Below are 24,298 nucleotides of genomic sequence, written 5' to 3' on the forward strand. Positions count from 1 at the left end.
TCCTCCCTTGTACATCAGAACCAAAACATACTGGAACCTCATACGGTGAGATCCTTTCTCCTTCTGCTCCCACCTTAAAACCTGTTTCTATCATAATCCCTGAATGAAACTTCCCAACTAATACAGGCTAGGTCAAGGGCCATATTTACAGAAGAGGAAAAAAAATTAACTTAATATCAGCTGACTGTTTTGTCTTTCATTCAACCCTTTGTTTATTGCTTGTCCTTTTAGATCATGAGCACATTGTGGTAGGGGTTGGTTTACCAGTACTGTATAGCTGGACAAAATCTAGTGCATACTAGAGAAGCTATTGTTATAGAAATAATTGTAGACCATTGATCAGAGCCTAACCTTCTTGCACTACTGTCAGTATGTTCTGCCTCAACTCTTCATGTGCATTGTGTGTAGTTAATTCACAGCTTGAGGGGGTGTCTTTAATTCAGTTTAAGAGCTTCATTCATTGTATCTGTCCTGCCTCAGTGCAGGGGACTGGACTAGACGGCCCAACAGTGCCCTTTCCAGTCCTACATTTCTTTGATTCTATGATCTGTCAGATATTGCCTTCACTTTCTGATTTGGCATGTCTGGGTTTGACGAGCAAAGTGGGAAAAGCTCCTGATCTGATAGGCCTAGAATGGATAGCTTACTAATAGCATATCATCTACTTGGTAGAACACTTTCATAACTGAACACTTTGCCCTCCACATGCATGTGCTCTGCCTTCAAGTATCCAGCTCAAGGAAGGTGGAGGTCAGAGTCCCAGCAGTTAATGTAGTGATTGGGGAGTGGTATGGATGCAGGTGGGCTGGGAATTCACTTCATGAAGAGACCATCAGCTGGCTTTTTCCCTATGCAATGCAAGCATCTCCCCTCAGTATCCTTACAGCTGACTGCATTGCTAACAACCAGGCTGTGGAGACATATCTTTGGTGAGGAGACACCAGGAGCTAGCTTTTACTCAATTCATAAATAACACGCAACAACCCCCCCCCCCCCCCAATCCTTACATTATTTATGATTTAAGTTATACTTTTATGACAGAAGCATGAATGAAGAAATAGCCCTACTACCCCTAATTTACAGGTCAGGTGATATCTCGGAGACGATGCTGATACAATTGTTTTCTGATATACTAATGTATGGAATAGAACCAATGCAGAAATCCTCCTGGTGTTGTAATATGCCAAGAAGGGATGAAGCTGAGCTACTTGCCTGTGAATTAACATTAAGTAGTTTCCTGTGCCCTCCACGTGAGCAATCTAAAATGTAAAAAAGAAAGCTATCTATATATGACACTTAAATGTGCAAAGTAATGGAAAATGTGCTTGATTGCATGAATCAGCTCTTTAGGTCAGCTGCTGCCTTGTTGAAAATATGTTAAACTAAAAGTTAAACTTGCATCCACTGACCTTCTAGAATTGAGGATGTAGATCCCTGCCCTTAATTCATAGTTTATAATAATGTAAAATGAAGGTGCACATGTGTGGTGGTGGGGAGTTGGCATGATGAAAGGGGAAGTTTGCTAATGAGGAAAATGTCAATCTGCAATACAGAAACTGGCTGCAGTAGAAGTTGCCAGACTAGTCTGTGAAATATGGTTGTTAAACCATTGAAAGGTGGCTATTAATAATCGTTAAAGGTCTTTATGTCCTCAGTAGTCCATTTCTTAGAGAATGGAGTTCCCAAAACTATTTTTGTGTGTGTCGGTAACTGGAGAAAACTAGTTTGGAAATGGGTGTGGCTGCCCTCGGTTAGGAGGTGGATTTGATAAGCAGGGTGAGTGAGGGAGTCATCTCTCGCTAGAAAACAATGCTATGCTGACGGGCACATGGGCGCCAGGTTTGTATAATTTTTGGTGGTGCCCAATCCCATAACGGGTCCTGGCCAGCGCGCTGGGCCCATGTGGGAGAGGGGTGGGGGGAAGGGGCGGGCTTGGGATCTGAGAGTGGCTGCTGCTGATCCATGCACTGCTTGGGGCCATGGCTAGTGCCAGAGTGGCTCCATCCATCCTGGCCAGCCACTGAGTGTTGGAGGGGCTGGGGGCAAAGCAGAACATCTGGGCCATGCTGGGGGCTGTAGTGCTCAGCACCTCCATGGCTGAGCGCCACTGGAGGCTCCGCAGCCAGCCCTCCAGCACCACAGAAATATTGGTGGAGCCAGGCCCACCATCCTCCATGTTGGTTGAGCCTGGACACCACAGGCCCATATTACTCGCCACCTAGGGACAGGCAGACCAGACTGGTCAGAGAAGAAGGGATGTTTTCAAGGGCGATATAAGCCACTCATCATCTTGTTTTTTCTGTATTTAAGTTGAGAATGACTCATCTAGTTTATATTGGGAAGAGTATAAATCTAAAAATGTTCAGCAAACTGCTGCTTTTGTGTTAATTCTTTCTGTTGTTAATTTGGTTTGAATTAAAATTATTCTTTGAGTAATTTCACACAGACTTCCCCAAAGAGGAAACAATCCTCTAAACTCTAAGGTGAGGTGCTGAAGGGTAAAGAGTTTCTAGAACCTACATCACCTCTCTGTCAGCCTCTACCATGGATGTATGGATAGAGGTTTCCCTTCTGAGTGAGTTGTGTTGCCGTCAGGCTTTGGCAGATGAACGCAAGGGGAGAAGACTAGATTTGGTGGGGATATTGGTCACAACTTCTAAAGAATTAATGGCTGGCAAATGTTTCAGTACAATTGGTAGAAGAATTTTTAAAATATACTAATTAATGACAGATTCATAACAAATTTGAACTTGGTTAACACTGTAAGAAAAATTTGTTATCTAAATCATAAATATTTGAATAAATGGAAGGAAAGTGTACCAGTAATCCTTTGTAGGAATCAAGGGAATACCATTATATAGCTTAATTTCAAGTTATTTAATAGCAATTTGTTTAACTTAAATACTGTGCTGTTTTCTATTCATATCAATGGAACTAAGCTAAACTATATTCTTCCTTACTTTCATAAAGTAGCCAGATAAGAGAGCTTTCTTTATGCTTAATATATTTTCTTTTGGTTCAAAGTCAGGTTCTGAAATGGGAAGTTCAATATGTTTCATAACTTCTTCCAGTTCAGCTCTGATCATTTCTGCCATCCTCAGTGCAGAATAGCTCTGGAAATAATCATGTCATCATTTCTCAAAATCACAGTTTGAGAGAGAAGTGACAGCATATTGCTTTGCCATTAAGTACAATTCAGATTGGGGGTTTGAAATATATTAATGTGATGTAGCAGAATAAGGAGATGATCCCTTTGGCACTTGCTCCTGCCCATAGAGACGTAGCTCCTGGGTAAGAAGCTGTTCTGTCTATGTAATAGCTTAAAAGCAGTGTGGGGATGAGCAGCTCTCTCTGATAGAGCTACCCAATTTTGATTCCAAGAGCCACATGGAAAACTTAGGTACAAGCTAAATGAGTCTAACGTTTCAGTTACATCTTCCAAAATGAAAGTTACTCAGAATAGAAAATCCAACTATCCAGATTTTTTATATATCTATATATATATATATTTAGCCTGCTGAGGCTGTCTAACCATTTCAGGTTTGTCTCTCTTTACAATTAGATGGCACAACTCACATATAGACTAAAAAATGGAGCCTTGGATAAGATGGAGACCACAAAAAATAAAGGGCGGAAAATTGATAAGTATTCATTAAATCCCTCACCCAAATTCAGTGACCAGATCCTCCCTTTATTCCTTAGTTATAACAAAATAAACCCCACCATAAAATACACATACATTTTTTTAAATCTAACTGGCAGCTAGACTGGGAGGCATCCCTCCACTTGTTCCCTTTTCTCTATTATCAGACAGTAACTGTAGGTTTTCACTTTCAAGGCCTTCACAGCCTATCCCCATCCTACCTCTTATCTCACATTCACTATTGAAATGTCAACTCCTGCTTCCAATTGGCCAATGTTTCCCAATTTGTTAAATTTTCAAACAAGAACTTTCATGCTTTCTCCCATGCTGTACCTCATGCTTGGAAGGAGCTCCTCATAAATATCCACAAGACTAACTCATCATCCTTGTAATGGGGTGGACTTGAAGGTTTGCCTACAGACAACTCAGAGGTTGCTGCAAGAAGAGAAATGCCAAAGGCTAATTCTCAATGCCAGGTAGGAGCTTGCAGAAACCGAGATGAGCTAGGTCAAAGATCCAAGTCTGTGAAGGAACTGAGCAGAACAAAGGCCTGGAAAAGGAGATTGTCCATCTGGAGGACAGACAGAAGGAAGCAAGATATCCGCTCATGCTGGAGAAGAATTGTCTCCCTCCCACCCCTTTCTCCAAGTTCCTCCTCTCTCCCAACCACTACAAGGAGAAATCAAAACAGGCCATAGCTGAAGTTCAGAAGTTAAGGATAAGAAGAGCAGAAGACAAACATTGGCAGAAGCAGACTGGGGCATTGAGAAACAACTCCAGAACCTAACAGAAGTACATGACCATGGCACTGAAAAGTTTGTAGAAATGTGTGACAAGGAACCAAGCACAGAGATGATAGAGCAAGAAGCTTGTGTTAACACAGGTGAACTAATTAGCACTATGGATCTCCAGGGTTCAGTAACAGAAAGTGTATGCTATAGTATAAACACTGAGATGTGTTTTAGGACAGAAGCTGTCACATTAGCTATAGTCCCTACACCTACACAGCTGACGAATGAATGAGCTGGAAGAAGAAGCCATTTCTATGGCTAGGCTCAGGCCAAAAATCTCACATTACAAACGCAGATTGGTGAATGCCAGCAGACGGCGGCGGAGACATGTCTATCACAGGACAAAATTCTTATGCAAGCCATCCAGTGGATACAGACATACAAAGGTAGAGAAGGTGACTGAGGAGCAATAGTATTCTCTGCTATGGAAGGAACTAATTAAGCTCCAAAATCAGCAGAAGTTCTCACCTAAGGTGAAGGGTCACTTGGGAATTGACAAAAGGCTGAAGGGACCCAGAGGCAGAGATAATGGTCAGAGGAAAGAGTTGGAATTATGCCAGAAAGGGGAAACAAGTCTACTTCAAAAAGGGAGTCAACCATGCACCAAGATATGCCAGCTGATGGGTGACAAGAAGGGAACGACCAGGCATATCAAAACTACAGCCTGCCAGGAAGAAGCATCTTAGGTTACTTCAAAAAGAGAGTTGGCTGAGTACTAAGGAATGTTGACCAACTTATGAAAAGGGTGGATTGACTATGGGTACCAAAACAACAGCACACCCAGAAAGCAGAATGTGAACAAGAGAAGATTGTTGTAGAAAGGCCATTCCCAGCTGGCTGGTTGGAGGACACAGGGCAAAACCCTAGTCCCAGTGCAACAGAGATAAAGGGGTATACCCCAAAAAAGAGAGACGAGAGTGTCTCCACCCTACCAAACATCATTCACAAGCTACTATGGATACCTAGGGAACAAAATAGGGTGTTCCTGAGTGAACTACTAACAGCCATGGGCAAAATAAAAACTCATTAGTCTTTGGGAACCTGGTTTCATTCGCCACAGTAGAAGTGGCTGAAAGATTAGGTGGTCTGGAGCCAGGGCTGGATTAGGGTTATGAGAGGCTACAGGCTAATGGGAGGGAAGGGCCTAAATATGAATTACATATTGCAGAAAAACTTATGAAGTCATCAAACATTTATTTACAAGCATATTTATATATTTATGTATAATTAACAAGCAGGGTGAAAGTAAGAGCAGTCCAGGGAAGAGGTGGAGGGAGTGAAAGCACAGTCCTTAGCTGCCTAAATCAGGGTCCCTTGGCTAGAACTCCTATCACTCCACCAGACAAAGAGGGAAAGTAAAGGCATCAAGAGTAAAAAAGGTCAAGACCTATGAGTTCCAAATAGAAGCCAAGGGATGGGCTTAGAGGCCATTAGACTTCTAGGTTTTCTTGTTTTTGGACTCTTCTTTAACTCTGGAAGTGAAATGAACTGAGAGGTGACCTGGCTAGAGAAAAAGGAAGGAAAACATGGCAGGAGACCAGGTAGCAAGGAGTGAGGTGGGGGCAGGAGACTGGGCTGGTGTAGGAACTTAGTGAGAAGAAAGGGAGAGGGGCATGGAAGAGACTGAGGTGAAGGGCTGGTTAGTTAGGGAGAAAGTCAGAACAATGGTAGAGAAGGGGATGAAGACTATAAAGGCAGTTTCCTCACACCAGGGGTTAGAAGAGAATAAATGGAGTTCCCGCCATGAGCAATCATTTGTGAGGTCTATGTTTGTGTGTGCATTTAACATTGGATTTTGGGGGTGAAATGATCACATTCATTGCCTTTCACCTATATACTTATACAATCTGAAGAAAGAACTGCCAGGGTGTACGGTCTCCATCAATGGCTCACTAAAATCCTTTCATAACATGATTTATTAACAGGAGGGAAGGACCCTACCACTACCAGCAAAAGCATACTTAGCAAGATGCCTTTCCATTTCAAGGATGGAGATAGCTGAGACCATAATCCTCAAGATCTTCAAAGCCACAAAATGGCCTTCCCTTGTGCCTTCATTAATCACTACTGAGTAGATTTCAAATCCAAGCCAGATTTTAGGCATAAGGTACTCCAGGAGGTGATCATACTCAAGTAAGATTACCTCCTGACTTAGGATATTATTTGCACTAGCTGTTCTGATACTTCTAGCTGGATGGTAGGGGATGGTGATGATTTCACTAGCAAAGGAGTTTGTCAGAGACCTTCCTCTTTTCCGATCATGGATCCCTTTAATAGTTTCATAGATTTTAAGATCAAAAGGGAACCATTATGATCATCTAGTCTGATCTCCTGCATAGCACAGGCCACTGAATCTCACCAAGTGACTCCTGCATTAAGCCCATAACTGCTATTTAAGCTATAATGTATTTTTTAGAAACACATCCAGGCTAGATGTAAAGATTTCAAGAGATCCTCTTTTCCTTAATTCTTTCCTCAAGGGTTTCTGCTTCTAAACTACCTAACTGGGTGGGAAGTGGATTCAGTCTATATATATATATACCCTAGGCCTTTCTCCATTCTTGTGTTTATGCTTCCTGTAGATGATGCCATAGTACCTAGCTATTCTGGTGCTGGCAACAAGACTGAAGAACAGGAATTACTCTGGGTATGTCTACACTGATGGCGGCAAAGTTGCTGCCATCAGATCGACTTAATCTGGATCAACTGAGTGGTCAGTGTAGACCTGCTCAATTGATCAGGAAGTCAACATTAGTAAACCACCTCCTCAAGTGACATAGCGCTGCGTTCCCGTTGGCGCAGTGCAGTGAAGACACCGCACAGAACAGAAGTACAGCACTCCTGTCGACTGCCGCCGAATCGCCGATTAAGTGTAGGCCGGGCCTAAGTGAACAAATTCAGTTACTGATGAGTAGATTTCCCTTACATTTTTCAAAACCTGATAAACAGGATGTGACAAGACTTGTCAACTATTTTCCTCAGTGAAAAATAGGGTCGTAACTCAGACTCTTATCACATTAGATGGTGGTTCCATCCTTCCTTCAACTGACACGCTAAGGAAACATGACTCAGAGACGACAGGTAAGAAATTAAACAAATTCAGTTAACTAAAAGTAAAAGCTGGGAATCCCCCTAGAAAGGGTGAAATTCAATACTCCCAAGCAAAGCATGAGTAAATAAGCTTTGGATGTACTTCATCTGCAACCACCTTCCCTGAATGCAATGGAATTACCATGATTCCACTGTGCATGGTACCTTCCATTGCCTCTTTTCTGTTGAGTGAACTTATTTTATTTCTCGTGTGTTATAGGTGTTGCTAAAACAAAGTTCTTTCTATGCACCTCAGACAGTTTGGGGAATCTGTCTCTGTACAACTTATGAATTGATTGATTTTATGAACTCTCTAACCCTCAGTGTGTATGAAATTTAGCGATTTGCTGACAGGAACTATGTCACGTATCACACACTCTATTTGGAAGCAGCTGCAGGACAATCAAAGAATGTGGTACCTTGAAATGACTTTGCCTTGGCAATAAAAAGGATATGCAAAAGAGGCTGGCCACACTGCAGGAAACTGGTTCTTCTCCTGAAATTGTTTACAGATTGTAAACATAGCACCCATCTTTAAAAAGGATCTGGAGAATTATAGACCAGTCAGCCTAACTTCAATACTGGGAAAGATACTGGAACAAATTATTAAACAATCAATTTGTAAGCACCCAGAGGATAATAGGGTAATAAGTAATAACCAACATGGATTTGTCAAGAACAAATCATGCCCAACAAATCTAATTTCCTTCATTGACAAGGTTACTGACCTAGTGGATGGGGGCAAGCTGTAGACATGATATATCTTGATTTTAATAAGGCTTTTGACACAGTCCTACATTAGTCTCGTAAGCAAACTAGGGAAATGTGGTCTAGATGAAATTATTATAAGCTGCATGCAAAACTGGTTGAAAGACCATATGAAAAGAATAGTTATCAATGGTTCTCTGTCATATTGGAAACACATATCCAGTGGGGTGCTGCAGGGGTCTGTCAAGGATCCAGTGCTATTCATTTTTTTTTTTTTTTATTTTTTTTTAGTGACTTGGATAATGACTTGGACTGGAGAGTATGTCTATAAAATTTGCGAATGACACCAAGCTGGGAAGGGTCAGAAGTATTTTGGAGGACAGAATTGGAATGCAAAATTACCTTGGCAAATTGGAGAATTGGTCTGAAATCCAACAAGATGAAATTCAATAAAGGGGCAGGTGCAAAGTACTACACTTAAAAACAAAAAATCAAATGCACAAATACAAAAGGGGAATTAACTGGCTAGGTAGTAGCACTGCAGAAAATGATCTGGGGCTTATAGTGGATCACAAATTAAATATAAGATGACAATGCGATGCAGTTGCAAAAAAGTTTATTATTCTGGAGTGTTTTAACAGGTGTGTCATATGTAAGACCTGGGAGGTAACTGCCCCACTCTTCTCAGCACCAGTGAGGCATCAGCTAGATTACTGAGTCCAGTTCTGGGTGCCACACTTTAAGAAAGATGTGGACAAACTGAAGAGAGTCCAGAGGAGAGCAACAAAAAAGGTTTAGAAAACCTGACCCATGAGGAAAGATTAAAAAAACTGAGTCTGTTTTGGTCTTCAAAAAAGAAGACTGAGGGGGATTTTAAATGTAGGCAGTGCTAATTTGTCTTTCTAACTGCCAGCTCATTCAAATTCACAATTGTTCTGTTATTATCACAACAACATCCTCATCTTTCAAACTTAAGAGCTTTTGATTGTTCTTTTTGTGTCTTTTGGGTACTGGACTAAATCCTTGTCCCGGTGAAGTCAATAGCAAATCCCACTGAATTCAGCAGGACCAGGATTTGGACCTCTTTCCTCATTGGGGAATCCGTGAGACACCAGTGGCTGTGCTGATAACTTTCCAGGTATCCAAGGGCTGCTCTCAACTTGCATACAAATTTCCATGAATCATTTAATCAGAAATAAATGCACACGTTCATAATGTGTGTTTGTGCTTATGTCTTCACAGACTAGAAATCCCTTGTTGCCTGAATTAACTAGCAATGAAAACCTGCAGTTAGTCAGATTTGTCCTTACTTTGTAGTTTAAAAGGAGAGGAGGACCAGGAGCTGTGTGTTAGGACTCAGCAGGTTTCATTTGGCCCTTGGGTTATCATTTCGGCAACACTGCTTCTCATCCAACAACTGAGCCAGGAGGACGAAACTGAAAACATTTCATTTTTTACATTGGTGGTTCATACTACCACCATGCTAGTAATGGAATCTGCACTGAGAGGAGCTGGCTGCAATGAATTAAAGAAACTTTAAGTAAAATAGAAAACAAAGTTTAAAAAAAAAGTTCTATTTTAAGTCAGTGTTGTCACAGTTATGATATTAGCACCTTCTTTGTTCATTAATTCCCCTTACTTTACTTTTTACAAGGCTCACCCTGAAATAATGTGATGTATAACTTTCCCATAATGTGCCCATAGTTATATTAAAAACATGACCAGCATTTTCTTGCAAATTAACAACTTTATTCTACAGAGATGCTATGTGTTTATGTAGAGATCAGTATTTGGATCTGTTTTGTGTTTAATATTAGAATTCACATCCCTGCCAGTACCATATGAAGGATTTCTAGTAACAGAGATCATTTATTAGTGGGCATACATGATTTAACATGATAATATATGAGACCTTGAGAAAGTCAAAGCATCTGAGAAGAAAACAAGTTGGATGTATAATAAAGAAAAAAAGTTTGAGTTTTACCACTGAGCCATGAAATGAAAAGTAACAGCTGATGAACAGGATAGAGAACAAGTCAGTGACAAAAAAAAATAGTGATACAGGATTAAAAAGATGGGGAAAGGGAATAGCTACTCAGACTTAAAGTAATTACCAGGGAATCATGGAAAACTAATTTCTATAAATCAAAAAAGCAGTTTGCATTATAAGATATGAAATATATGGCTGTCGTCCTTATAAGCATCTGGCTTGTCAACCAATTTCAGTCCCTGGATAGTCTAAGTGCTTTGCATTTTTATGCCCCAGAGTTGGTTGCCATGAGCTTTAGAAACAGGAATGGCTTTGTGATTTTGCTAGCAGTATTATAAAAACAAAAATATAATATTTTTTCTATTAGAAAGGGCAAGTTAATAAATGCAGATTATACAGGTGAAGGAATAGTAATAAAATAAAAAATGGAAAGGATTTTCAGACATTAATTTGCATTTTCAGGCACAAATGCAGCCAATAAAAAAGCCATTGTAAAAATAGCAAAGGTCCATTTGAGAATTCTTTATGGTATTGTTCCTGTTTAAATAAAGCCCATCATAAATAAGACAAACAAGAGCAGCATAAATGTTTACATTTGAAAGGCTTTCTTTAAAGGATGTGCATTGTTTTATAAAGAAGGTTTTTAATAATGAAAAAAATGTCATTATTATCAGGGCTGCCTGCCAAAGCTAGTTCTATTGCTGTCGTAAAGGCAAACTGCAAGGCTTTGTGACTCAGCTGCTAGTTCTACAAAAACAAATTTAAAAGTAAACTCAAGAATTCTATAATTGTTTAAATATTTTTCCTTGTTATTAAATCTCTGGAAGTTTGAAACGGCAAAGTGTTTTCCTTATCAGATATTTTTCTTCCATTGTTTAAAGACTTCAAGTTACAGAGAGTTCACTTTACTGTGCACAGGGAGAGTTAGGCAGCTAAGAATGGGATCCACAAAAACCAGCATGCTCCATGGGGAGCCACCTAAGCTAGCCTATATAAAAAGCCGAGGAAAGAGGTGTGGCCTAATACCCACCCCTCAAAGGCAGTTAGGTGTCTCTCTCCACTTGGGATACAGAGCCATGGAGCCATAACTAGGCCCAGGGTGAGCAAGCATATTTGCACCCCCTACCGGGTTTCTTTTGTCATTTTTCCACCCCATTTTCCCGCCCCTGCAGTTTTGCTCACTGGGTGGCTGCCCTGCTCACCCCACCTTGGTTATGGCCCTGAAGAGCCATGAACCCTCTCCTGGAGTTAAGAACCTAAGTCCTTTCTCACACAAAAGTGAGGAGGAAAAGGTGCTCCCCTCCCCTATTTATAACTTTTAGTCCCCGTGTCTTGAGCAGTCCCCCAAGATATGGGAGCCCTGGGTTCTATTTCCCTCTCTGCCTGATGTAACCACTGGGTTGTTGGGTTTTCTGGGGAAGGTCTCTCTCTCAATCTCTCCCATTGAAGCTGTTCCACTGTTTATAAATAATTATATGTTCATTAGGGGGGAAAATAGTGAGAATGATTCTATAGCCCAGTGATTAGGGCATTCACTGGAGGTGGGGGGTAGTAAAACCACGCTCCAATCTCTCTGCACCAGTGCATATTTATTTTATTTATATACAGTGGAACAGCTTCAAAAGGAGAGACTGAGAGAGCCTGATTCCCCAGAATACCCTATAGCTCATTGGTTAGGACACTCTTTCAGGGGGAGACCAAAGTTCACGTCCCGTCTCCAGATCAGACAGAAGGGAGAGGGGAGCTGAGCCTGGGTCTCCCAGATCCTGGATGAGTGCTCTAGCCACTGGGCTAAAAGTTACAAGGGGTGGCAGCACCTCTTCCATCAGTGGCTGTTTTGGGTTGGTTCAGGCATACTCTGAGCATGCCTACCAAATTGGGCCCTACGGGTGTGATAGGTGGGGGAATGCCTCATATGAGGACAGCAGTAAGGCTTAAGCATGAGAGAGGCACCTGGATGCATAGATTGAGGTGGCTGTGCACGTGCTCACTGGCAGGCTTTTAGGTCCCTGGGGAACTTTAGGCAGCAGCTGAGTATGAGTTTTGAAGATTTTGGTGATACCTAAGGTGGCAGTTAGGTGCTTAAGTCCTTTTGGTGATGTAGCCCTGTGGTCCCCCTTCTTATAAAGATTTATGCATGTGCTTAAGTTTATTGACTTCAACTGAACTAACTCATATACCTAAAATGAACCTAAATACCTAAAGTGGTATTCAGGTATACCATTTATGCCCAAAGTAAGTCTTTGCAGCATCATGGCCTAAATGATTGAGAATCACAAACTTCCTATGAGGTTGAAAGGTATGATGATTTCTGTTTCATAGATGGTGAAACTGAGACAAATAGGTTAAGTGATGTACCTAAGGTTACATAGTAAATAAGTGTCAGAGCTGGAAATGAAAGCTATGTCTCTCAATTCCAGTATACCAGTTTTAATTGCTGCTTATTTAGAGGATCAGATTTGACGGTATCTATTTCAGTTGCAAAATGCTGCATCCAGTTCTTTCTTCCTATGCTTTGAAAATTTCTGAGGTGCATATACAATACCTATTCCTTGGTAGAGCTTTTACTTCTGCAAAAAATACCTATAATAATTTTAGAGCTGATAGGAGCTTTTGGTGGAGGGACTCAGGTTTTGAACAAAGAGATGAACAGCTTGTGGTTTGCCAGACAATGAAGCAAAATATTGCTTTGTCTTAGCAATGTTTTCAATAATGTAGAACTGTTGGACTAATCATTAACTTATGGGCATCTGAGACTAGTTCTGCAACATGATGGTTTTTCTACACTACTCCTTGTGTAGGAAACTAAAGCCACAAAGATGCTTTTTGGCCAAGTTATTCTGGAATCCTCCTCTCTCTGGGCCATTCCAACTCCTCTCATTTTTCTGAGTTCCCTCACTCTGCTACTCATTTCTCTCCATTCCCTCCTCACCCAACTGATGTGGGGTTTTATGTGTATTTCATGCTCTGGTGCTACCAGTACCTAAACTGTTGATTTAAAATATAAATTATAATAGATAACTTAAATTTAGGGTCTCAATCCTCAGCTGGAGGCAAACTCTGCAGTTGAGAGGGAGTGAGAGATAAAGGTGGCCTTAAGTCACTTTTACAGCTCCTCTAATCCTGAGTTAGGCCAGAAACCAGTTTAGCTGGCTAGTAATACCCCCGCAAGGGGCCATTCTGTCAGTAAGGGATTACCAGAGCACAGCAGTTGACTGGCTGTGCCCTCTCCCTTCCTGACACAACTCCTAGGCTAGGCCATAGCCAAATCTATATAGTCTGGAGATTCCCCTACAGCAGTGGAAACCCCAGCTGCTCAGTTAAGACAGCTTTGCACCTGCTTTGTGCTACCTGAAAAGAGCAAATATATATATCTTTCAAAATGGGTGAGTATATTGTATACACAGTATATAATTTAAAAGAACATACACAGTTGCATGATGTTGCGATATAAAAGTTTTATCATTTTGGATGAGTTTTGTTATTCACTAGTGAATTATGCAGCTCAGCTCGTCCTAAACAAGTGCCAATGAAAAGGTTCTCAAATTTTTTCATAGTGTGGGATACAACTTAATAGATGATCTCATAGGACACCTTCCTCCCCAACTTCGGAATCACAGTCCCATTTTCTATCATGCAGCATTGACTAAAGCAATTGTTCACATGGAAAACTAATACTTGGAAAGCATTTAGATATTCAGTTGTGATTAAATACTGGGTCTTTTTAGTGGGGGAGCAGAGATTCACACAGGACCAGAATCTCAGCTGATGTAAATTGGCATAGTTTTACTGAAATGCATGTAGCTAAACTTGTTTACACCAGCTAAGGATCTGGCCCAAAATCTGTGAGACACACCTGCAGCCAGACCAGGGCTGCTCAACCATCAGGATAGCTGCAGGAGCAAAGTTAACTTAAAGGTACAGCAGCAAATACAGGCTTTGCAAGGGCTTTGCCCGAGCCAACCACTTGCCCATGTGGAGGAAGCTTGACCCAGAGCAGATGGAGACCACTGATGGCAGTATGCTAACCGCTGGGCCTGTTTCCTACAAGACAGCACCTCTCTAAATTGAGATCTGGGACCACCATGAGATTATGCAGGTTGACCTGATCCTTTTGCCGTACTTTTGGGTCATATTGGGACTCTCCTGGGTAGTGCAGGAGGTATGATTTGACTCTGGGTTTTGTCAGCTGTGGTGCCTAGAAAGATCCAGCAGGGGGAATACAGAATGATGTTCTGTGGGAAAGCATCCTTCTGCTTGGTTCTATATCAGTATCAGGAGATATTGGTTCCTTAATTCCAGTCAAATATAGTGATCTTGTGGACATGTTGGATAAAAAGAATGCCAATGTCCTACCCCCACATTGGCCCTCCAACTGCCATATAGATCCTCAGCCACGAGAAAAGATCCCCTTTGGGCATATTTACTCTTCATCAGAATCGAGCTCAAGGCTCTATGAGATTATCTGGATGAGAATCTGGCTAAGAACTTTGTGTGTCCCTCCAAATCCCCTGTTAGTTAAAAAGGATAGAACATTGCACCTCTGAATTGACTATCAGGCCTGGAGCAGTATTACCATCAAGAACAAATACCCTCTCCCACTGATCAATGAGCCTCTAGAAAGGGTTGGCACGGCAATGGTCTTCACCAAGCTCAGTCTGTGCAGTGCCTACAACTTGGTCCACATCCTAGAGGGTGACAAGTGAAGACAGCCATCCACACCAGATATAGCTGCTATGAATACCTGGTTATGCTCTTTCGTCTCTCCAGTGTCTGGCCTCATTCCAATATGTCATGAACGATATCTTCAAAGCTATCCTAGACCAATTCATTGTGATCTACTTAGATGACATCCTCATCTTCTCAGAAAACCAGACTGTGCACAACTAGCCCATCTGGCAAGTGCTGGAATGCCACTGGAAAAATAGCCTGTCCATCAAACTGGAAAAATGTGAGTTCAGCTGCACCCCCATTGATTTCCTGGGTTATGTCATGTTGCATGATGGGATCAGTATGGATCCACTGAAGGTTTCTGCCATTGTGGATTGGGCCACACCAGTTACCACCCACAACATTCAGTGCTTCCTAGGATTCAGACATTTCTACTGGAGGTTCATCAAGGAATTCTCACAAAGAGTGGCTCCAATTACCCAACTCCTCTGTAAGAATTCCACCTTCATCTGAATGTTGGAAGCCCAATGAGGTTTCAAGCAACGAAAGAAAGTTTTCACTTCTGCATCTTTATTGAGGCACGCAGACCCATCCAAGCCCTTTGTGGTCGAGACAGATGCTTCCCATTATGCCATTGGAGCAGTACAGCAGTCACCGTGCATTCTCCACCCAGGCACATTCTACTCCAGAAAGCTAACCCCCATGGAATAGAACTCTGAAATCTGTGACATAGGGCTGTCTTTGAAGAGTGGCATTACCACTTGGAGGGCATATATTTCCCTGTCCAGGTATTCACCGACCATAAAAATGTAGAATACCTGTGATCTATGGAGGCTCTTAAGCAGCACCAGATCTAATGGTCTCTGTTTTTCTTCTGCTTTGAATTCAGGCTACTTTATCAGCCCAGAGACTGCAGTGGCAAGTCTGATACACTCTCCTGCAAGGAATGACCACCAGTACCCACCAGCACCCATCAGAAGGACCATCAGAACCCTCCACCATGGCCCAGATTGCATGTTTCCATGAGGTCCTATATCAACTCATGTGAGGTAGGTTGTCATAAAAAGATCCCCCACACTAAGGGCCTGGGTGCCTAGGTCTCCATTCCTACTTCTTCCTGACCCTGAGATTCCATGTCAGTGGATTTTATTGTGGAACTCCCTAACTTCCAGAATCACACCACCATGTTCATAGTTGTGTTTTGCTGCAAGAGTTGTGTTGTGCCTTGCTGCAAGAATTCCTCTCCCTCCTCCCCCTCTCCTCCCCCCAGAATAGCAGCCTCTCTCTTCTTCAATCTTGTTTTCAAGCTTTATGGGTTACCCTCCAACATCATGTCGGACTATGGATTGCACTTCATTTCCCACTTCTAGCAGAAGTTCTTTAGTCTTTTAGATATTGACCTATGCTTCTCTGCAGTCTATCATTCCTAAACAGATAGGCAGTCAGAGTGGCTGAGTCAAGTTTTAGAGCAATACCTGCAATGTTGTACTAATTTCCACCAGGATGACCATCTATCTCCTGCCCTTTGTGGAGTATGCCTATGGTAATTCTGAGTGTAAGTCCGCCCCTTTTTCTTCAGCCATCGTTTACACCCCAAGATTGACCTATCCCTACCCTCAATGTTCCATATCCCTACCCTCTCTGACCTGGTTGAACACCTCCATCACATCCAGGAGGAGTTAAGATCCCAGCTAGATGTGACTAAGGCTGACTCTGTAAGTGGTTCACTGACTGCCACAGCCAGGCTAATGCTCCCATCACAAACAGGGACAAGGTATGGCTTTTCATGCAACACTTGGACACCTCCCGCAAACTCAACTACCAGTACCTCAGCCTTTTCCTTGTCACCCAATAAATTAACCCAGTCACTTTCCACTGGTGTGAATTTACCCCGTGTTCCTTGTCTCTCTGCTGAAAAAGCACACCCCAACTCCCTGTTTGGACAAACACAGGCTTCTCCTTCTCTGGTCATGGTGCAAAGCCAGGAAGAAGACCTTGAGAGTCAAATTCTAGATTCCAACATCCTCTGAAGTAAGCTCCTGTACCTGATGGACTGAGAAGTTTATGGGCTGGAGGAGCACTCACACCAGTCCCATCCTGACAAACCTGGCCCAGAGAAGCCTGAGAGGCCCCTGGAGGGGGATGAGGGATAATGTGAGGTAAATCCACAACAGGACCAAGGCTGCTCGCTCAGCTACAATGACTCACCCCTCAAGCAGAGCCTGCAGTGTCTCATCTGGCAGGCATGCTGCAGCAGTCTATTCTGGGGCAGAGCCCAAGTCAGATGGCTTCCAGGTATTTCACCTTCATCACCAGAGCCCTCAGGTACTCTGTGCAGAAGCAGCACCACTTGGCTAGGACCCCTTCTGCTGTCTCATGGTGTCACAGACTCTCTTGGCTTCCAGCCTGCCTTGGATCCTCTCCTTGTTCCTGCCTCAGTCTTGCTGAGTCATGTTCCAGCCTGCTTCAGTCTTGTCCATGCCCTGTTCTGACCCTGATCCAGGCCTGTTCCTGAGTGGCTTCACCACTGCACCCACCTCCTAAACCCCTCAGAAACTTGGACCGATTCCAGTCTGGCTTTGACTTTCCAGTCTCTGACTACGCTCCTCATTTGGCTTGTACTCAAACTCTGATCCCGATTCTGAGACTCAGCTGGACCCTGGTTTCAGCCCTGCCCTCAGCCTGGTCCTGAGTCTGTCTGGCTTCAACCGTTGGTACCTGTTCTTGACCACTGCTCCAACCACCAGCCTGACTGTCTTGAACCTAAAGCCTGACTCATTCTCCCTTCCCTCCTGTTCTGTTCATTTCTCTTCCAATTCTCCCCATTATGTGCTTCTCTGATGTCCGGTTTCTTCTTCTCTGTATGTTTCCCTGATGCCCGGTCCATCTATCACCGTGCACATGTTTGCTATGTCCTGTCTTATCTCTTTCAATACTTTGCATGTACTTCCCTTTCCCATTTTCTTTCTCCCTACTCCAGTATATAATCTTTTGGTCATGAGGCAGGTTGTTAGGATATTTGTAATGGCTGTTTAGTCAGATTTTATACACACACCAATCAGCTTTGCAAATTAAAAAAAAATACAATTGGTGAATGAACATCACCACTTTATAGAGACAAAGTGGGTCAGATAATATCTTTTATTGGAATAACATCTATTGGTGAGAGAGACAAGCTTCTGAGCCACACAGAACTCTTCTTCAGATCTGAGCTCTGTGTGACTCAAAAGCTTGTCTCTCTCACCAACAGAAGTTGGTCCAATAAAAGATATTACTGCACCCTTCTTGTGTGTCTCACCTTGTTGTATCTGTGGAACTGACACGGCTACAATTTAACTGCTTGATGACAGATTTGTGATCTGATCTTTGAGGAGAAGCCCTTGTTATATGGCAATCTGTTGCCATCCTTTTTATTTTATGTTGTTCTGTCTTTGTCACAATGTGTTTTCTAAGTAAAAATGTGATAAAATGTGTCTACAAAGTAATTTGAAATAAGGCACATTTGTTAACATGGAAATGTAGGAATATATTCTCAGTGTCAGGGAGTTACAACAACAGCATAGTTCTCTCACAAGCTATGGGATCAAGCAGCATAAATTCTTGTCCATCAACATGGGATTGTAACCTGAAATTGTTCACGATAGCCACTATATGAATGCAAACTCTGCACACTGCTGTGTGTCTCCCTCCCTCTTATGTAATATTAGTATGACTTAAAACATTTAAAACCATTATGCCTTGTTCAAACCTCAACAAGGATTTTCAAATGATTTATAAATGAGTAGAGATACTGCTATAATCTACTGGAAGGCAGCTCTTTTATCCCATTAAATAACGCTTTAAAGACCCAGCTGATTAACAGATAAAAATATAAAGATCTTAGTATTAGGGTGGTGCAGGAATTCAAATAATGCACTTCAGACCAGCAATGCCAAATCCATTTCCACATGGTTCATTAATTCTAAAAAGGGTAACAAGTTTGCTGCATTTGCTCATTTCAATTATAACATGAATTAAATGCAGCAGCTGTAAGCATGACATGTTTGTTACTTCCATAATAAGTGATGAGTTAGAATTATTCCACTCTTTTATTTTTTCCCCCCAAGCACAGCAAAAAACATATGTACATATTGTGGGTGAAACAAAATGTGTTAATTGTACAATTCTGTTCCTTTAGTTGTCTGGTTAAGGTAGATCTGGTAGATGCTTTCTTGTGTTGATCACAGAGTATAGATTGTAGGAGAATGCTCTTTACTGAATTGCTGTTATATTATGGGTCTTGCTTTCTTTTGAGGGATGTCAGTGGAGGACTGACTTTGCTGTCCACCTGCTGGGTTGGAAACAGCCACTATGTGTTCATATACCATACTGACACTTCTCTGAAGCTACTATTTTGTTTTGCAGAACCTCAGATTTCAATTTTTTAAAAATCTCTAAGTTCTGTGATTGTGAAGAAAGCTTAAAAAATGCGAACTGAGCATAACTGATGCAGAAATGAGTCTGTAGAGAGCCTGAAACAATACTTTGGAGCAACATGAGTTGCACCACTCAGCTCAGCGAGGTGTTAACTTAGATACCCAGTGATGATAACTAAAAGTGTTGACATTTTAAAGACGTTTCATCTCTTGTTTAAGAAAGGAGAAGGAGGATCATAGTTCTGTATAATTTTCTCTCCCTCATGTTTTTTGCTACCTCAAGTGGTATTTGGGAGATACCACTATTTATTTTTTTCCCTCGTCAAGAAGAATCCAAGATCAAGGAGCCTAGCAGAGCCAATGGGCATATTCAAAACCCACTAAGGATTGGCCCACCTGAAGGAACCCTATGGAGTTAAGCAGCAGCATTGACAGACCAGCCAGCCTAACTTCAATAACTGGAAAGATACTGGAATAAATTATTAAATAATCAATTTGTAAACACTTAGAAGATAATAAGGCAATAAGTAATAGACAACATGGACTTGTCAAGAACAAATCATGCCAAACTAAACTAATCTCCTTCTTTGACAAGGTTACTGGCCTAGTGGATGGGAGGGGCTGGAGAGGAAAGCTATAGACACGATATCTTGATTTTTAGTAAGGCTTTTCACGGTCCTACATGACATTCTCATAAGCAAACTAGGGAAATGTGGTCTAGATTCAATTATTACAAGATGGATGCAAAATTGGTTGAAAAATGATATTCAGAGTAGTTATCAATGGTTTACTAACAGACTAGGAGGATGTATCTAGTGGAGTGTCACATGGATCTGTCCTGGGTCCAGTACTAGTCAACATTTTCACTAATGACTTGGATAAAGGAGTGGAGTGTATGCTTATAAAATTTTTGTGAATGACATCAACCTGGAGGTTGGTGGATTGCAAACACTTTTCTGGACAGGATTAGAATTCAAAATGACTTTGACAAACAGGATATTGGTCTGAGATCAACAAGATGAAATTTTAATAAAGGCAAGAGCAAAGTTCTACACTTAGAAAGGAAAAATCAAATGCACAAATACAAAATGGGAATGACTGGCTGGGCAGTACTACGCAGAAAGTGATCTGTGGGTTATAGTGGATCACAAATTAAATATGAGATGACAATGCGATGCAATTGCAAAAAAGGCTAATATTCTGGGTGTGTTAACAGAAGTGCTGTTTCTAAGATGCAGGATGTAATTGTTCTGTCCTACTTGACACTGGTAAGGTCTCAGCTGGAGTATTGTGTCTAGTTTAAGAAAGATGTGGACAAACTGAAGAGAGTACAGAGGAGAGCAACAAAATGATAAAAGATTAGAAAACCTGACTTTTATAAGGAAAGATTAAAAAAAGAAAACTTGGGTATGTGCAGTCTTGAGAAAAAGACTGAGGGGGGTACTAATAACATTTTTCATATATTTTTAGGTCTGTTTAACAGCCCCGTGGGCTGGAAAGCCTGGGGTTAACCCAACCTGACTACAGAAGGAGCCTCACCTGAGCAATTCTCCATAAAAAACACAATGTGGCTACAGTAAAGGGGGAGAGCCAGATGTAAGTGGTGGTAAAGTCCAGCTAGGGAAAGAACTGGAGTGAAAGCTGGATAGGAAGGCAGAGCAGAAAGGAAAGCTCTCCAGGTAACATGGCCTCGGATAGGCTCTAACTAAAGCAGGGACGAGACAGAGAGATCTAGAGGAGAATTTAATTTCTTAAACAAACTGTATAGGAAGTGGCCCAGGGAAAGCTGCAGCACAGGTAATGGAGCAGATCTAGTTGATCAGCACTGGGCTGTAACCCAGAGTAGAGGATGGAACCCGCTACTTGCCCCAAGAAGGGGGCATACAAGTCCCTCACTAGAGTTATCAAGCCCAGCAGGGGGGAGAAGGGGCTGCAGGCTAAGCCCTGAAGACAGGGTGACGAATAGTCCCAGAGAGGGCAAAAGGATTTTGGTTGTGTTAAAGATGTTTTGGAACTTCTAGTTTGAACAATGGTCACCCTGGAAGGGGTGGGCTTAAGATGGTGACTCAGCTGGAAGGCTGAGTCACTGGAAGAAAAATCACTACACCACTGGAGCCACCATTTGCCAGGGCGTGCTAGAGAAGAGAGCTGCTACCTCATGCCTGGCCCCGAGGGAGCAACCAACAATAAGTGAGCTCATTTATGGACTGATATAAAGTGGATGGTGATCAATTGTTCTGCATGTCCACTGAAGATAGAACAAGAAGTAACCAGCTTAAACTACAGCAAGGGAGACTTAGGTTTACTATTAGCTATTCTTATAGTTATAAAGCTTTTCCTGGACTAGGTTACCAAGGGAGGTAGTGAAATCCCTGTCACTGGACATTTTTAAAAGAACAGATTAGACTAACATTTTTCAGGGATGGTCTAAGTATTCTTGGTCCTACCTCAGCATGGGGGGGCTGCGTGAGCTCTTGAGGTCCCTTCCAGGCCTACATTTCTATGATTATATTTTGAATATGTACGCAATGTACTATGAATGGCATCTCAGATTTGTGGAGCTTTGTGTGTGGGCAGAGATTAAAAGAGTACCACCACAACTTCCATCCCAATCTGTGCCCTACCAACTCCTGGGCTCCAGCACCCTGCATTAGCTGAGAAAATGTGCAAATTCATTTTGAGCCCTGATCTCAGTCTGAATATGTTGCCTAAGTATTTCCTAGTGCAGGGCCCACTCCGACAAGGTGGGGTATACCCTCAACTCTCATTGAACTCCATAGGAATTGAGAGAGCTCAGCAACTTTCAGAACTGGGCCCACATGGAGTAAGCAACTACTTGGTGTCTCACAGGGCAGTGTTTACTCTAACTACAAAGTCAGCAGGGTGATGCAGTTCTTTCAGCTACTTGAGCAGGCTCTACACAATTATTCTCCAGTGGCCATCTGGCACGCACACAAAAGTATTTAATACAACGGTTCTGTTTCTTTGAATCAAGAGTATTTAACCACCAAATCTCAAACTGTCTGTGGCCCAACAGTAAGCTACAGAGCACTTGCTGGGGGTAAATGAAGAGTTTCCTTAGGGATCTTATTTCATCACTAATGGGGAGGGTGGTTGGCTGCACAATTGTGAGTGGGAGGAGAGATATCTATGAGACAATCTGTTAACACATGGCCCACACTATGAAAAAGTTTGGGAAGCCATGAGCTAAACAAATTCAACAGCAACATGTCAAAAAAGTTAAGTAAGATAGGACACTTTAAGACAGAAGGAGAACAATAAGCCCTGCAACTTTCCCCTGCTATATCAGAAGTCTCAAAATGTAATTTTGATCGTAATTTGATTGTAATTATTGATTGATATACGAATTTGATTGTAATTAAACAAAGAATCATCAGGTAGGTGTGTTCCTAGAGGAGTCCTGCAGGGAGCTGTTCTTGGCCCTATGTGATTTAACATTTTTTATCAATGACCTGGGAGAAAACAAAGTCATGAATGATAGGTTGCCGATGACCCAAAAATTGAGGGAGTGGTAAATAGTGAAGAGGACAGGTCACTAACAAGCTATCTGGATTGCTTGGTAAATTGGGTGCAGGCAAACAATGTGTTTCTATTATGGCTAAATGTAAATGTATATATCTAGGAACAAAGCATGTAGGCCATAGTTTACAGGAGGGGAAACGATCCTGGGAAGCAGTGACTCTGAAAAACATTTGGGGTTGGTGGTGGATAATCAGTTGAACATGAGCCTCCAATGTGATGCTGTGGCTAAAAGGGCTAATGCAGTCCTGGGATGCATAAACAGGGGAATCTCACATCAAGATAAAGAGGTTATTTTACCTCTATATTTGGCATTAGAGCAACTGCTGTTGGAATATTGTATGCCATTCTGGTGTCCTCAGTTAAAGAAGGATGTTAATAAATTTGAGAGGATTCACAGAAGAGCCATAAATATGGTTAAAGGATTAGAAAACCTGACGTATAGCGACAGACTCAAAGAGCACTATCTATTTATCTTAACAAAGAGGAGGTTAAGAGGTGACTTGATCAGTCTATAGGTACCTATATGGGGAACAAATATTTAATAGTGGGCTCAGTCTAGCAGAGAAAGATCTAACAATATCCAATGGCTGGAAGTTGACACTAAACAAATTCAGACTGGAAATAAGATGTTAATTTTTGATAATGAGAGTAATTAACTATTGGAAAAAAATTGGCAAGGATTGGTACATTCTTTATCATTGACCATTTTTAAATTAAGATTGGATGTTCTTCTATAAAATATGTTCTGGGAATTATTTTGGGGGAAGTTCTATGGCCTGTTATACAGTAGGTCACACTAGATGATCACAGTATAGCCTTGGGATCTATAAATCTCTTCTTTCGGTTACTCCTGAGTTTTTATTTATTCCAAAGCCTTGTCTAACTTATTTTTCACATTTGTTTCCAAAAATGCCTGAAGCTCTTCTTTGCCTTGAGTTCAGACACTTGTGTTCTCTTAGCTGGCAGTAGCTGTCTTGTATCTGACCCCATCCCAAATAGCCTTGAAGCATTTAGTCTGTGTTCCCTTCACAATCTTGTACATATTGGTGAAATTCCCTCTTTATCATCCATCTTTCCAAAAACAGAACAAATTTTTCCTCTTAATTGCTAAACAGAAGATCCTAAAATCACTCTGGCATTTTATTCCTCCTTGATACTGTCTCCATTTCTATGTCACTTTATACTAAGTCTAGCAATACAAAGCAGTTTCTCTAATATAACTACTAATTCTACCTAATGCACAAGCATAATTTCCTTTGCATTCACACAAGGCATTTATGCATTGTAGAATTTTCTTTTTACCAAAATGTGTTCTAAACAAAGGGGTGGAAGCTAAGTATACTCAGTGAATTCTTCTGTCAATCAAGGTATCCTGGATTGCGTGTCAGAAGAGTCCACTCAAGAGTCTGAGCTTCATGCTTCTCATCCACTGCCAAACTGGTCCTGT

General features: G+C 41.7%; 1 protein-coding gene across 1 annotated transcript in view; it reads right to left on the reverse strand.

The window, feature by feature from the left end:
• The window catches only part of DHX32 (DEAH-box helicase 32 (putative)), a 46,944-nt gene that overhangs the window by 1,315 nt on the left and 21,331 nt on the right, over positions 1 to 24,298 (reverse strand). Inside the window, 3 exon segments of the mRNA XM_067533430.1 lie at positions 1,082 to 1,139; positions 1,142 to 1,259; positions 2,961 to 3,119. Coding sequence (XP_067389531.1) covers positions 1,082 to 1,139; positions 1,142 to 1,259; positions 2,961 to 3,119 — 335 coding nt within the window.

This window comes from Emydura macquarii, unplaced genomic scaffold (genome assembly GCF_026122565.2).
Source record: "Emydura macquarii macquarii isolate MOO-44397 ecotype Brisbane River unplaced genomic scaffold, CSIRO-AGI_Emac_v2 contig_3343, whole genome shotgun sequence".
NCBI lineage: Eukaryota > Metazoa > Chordata > Testudines > Chelidae > Emydura > Emydura macquarii.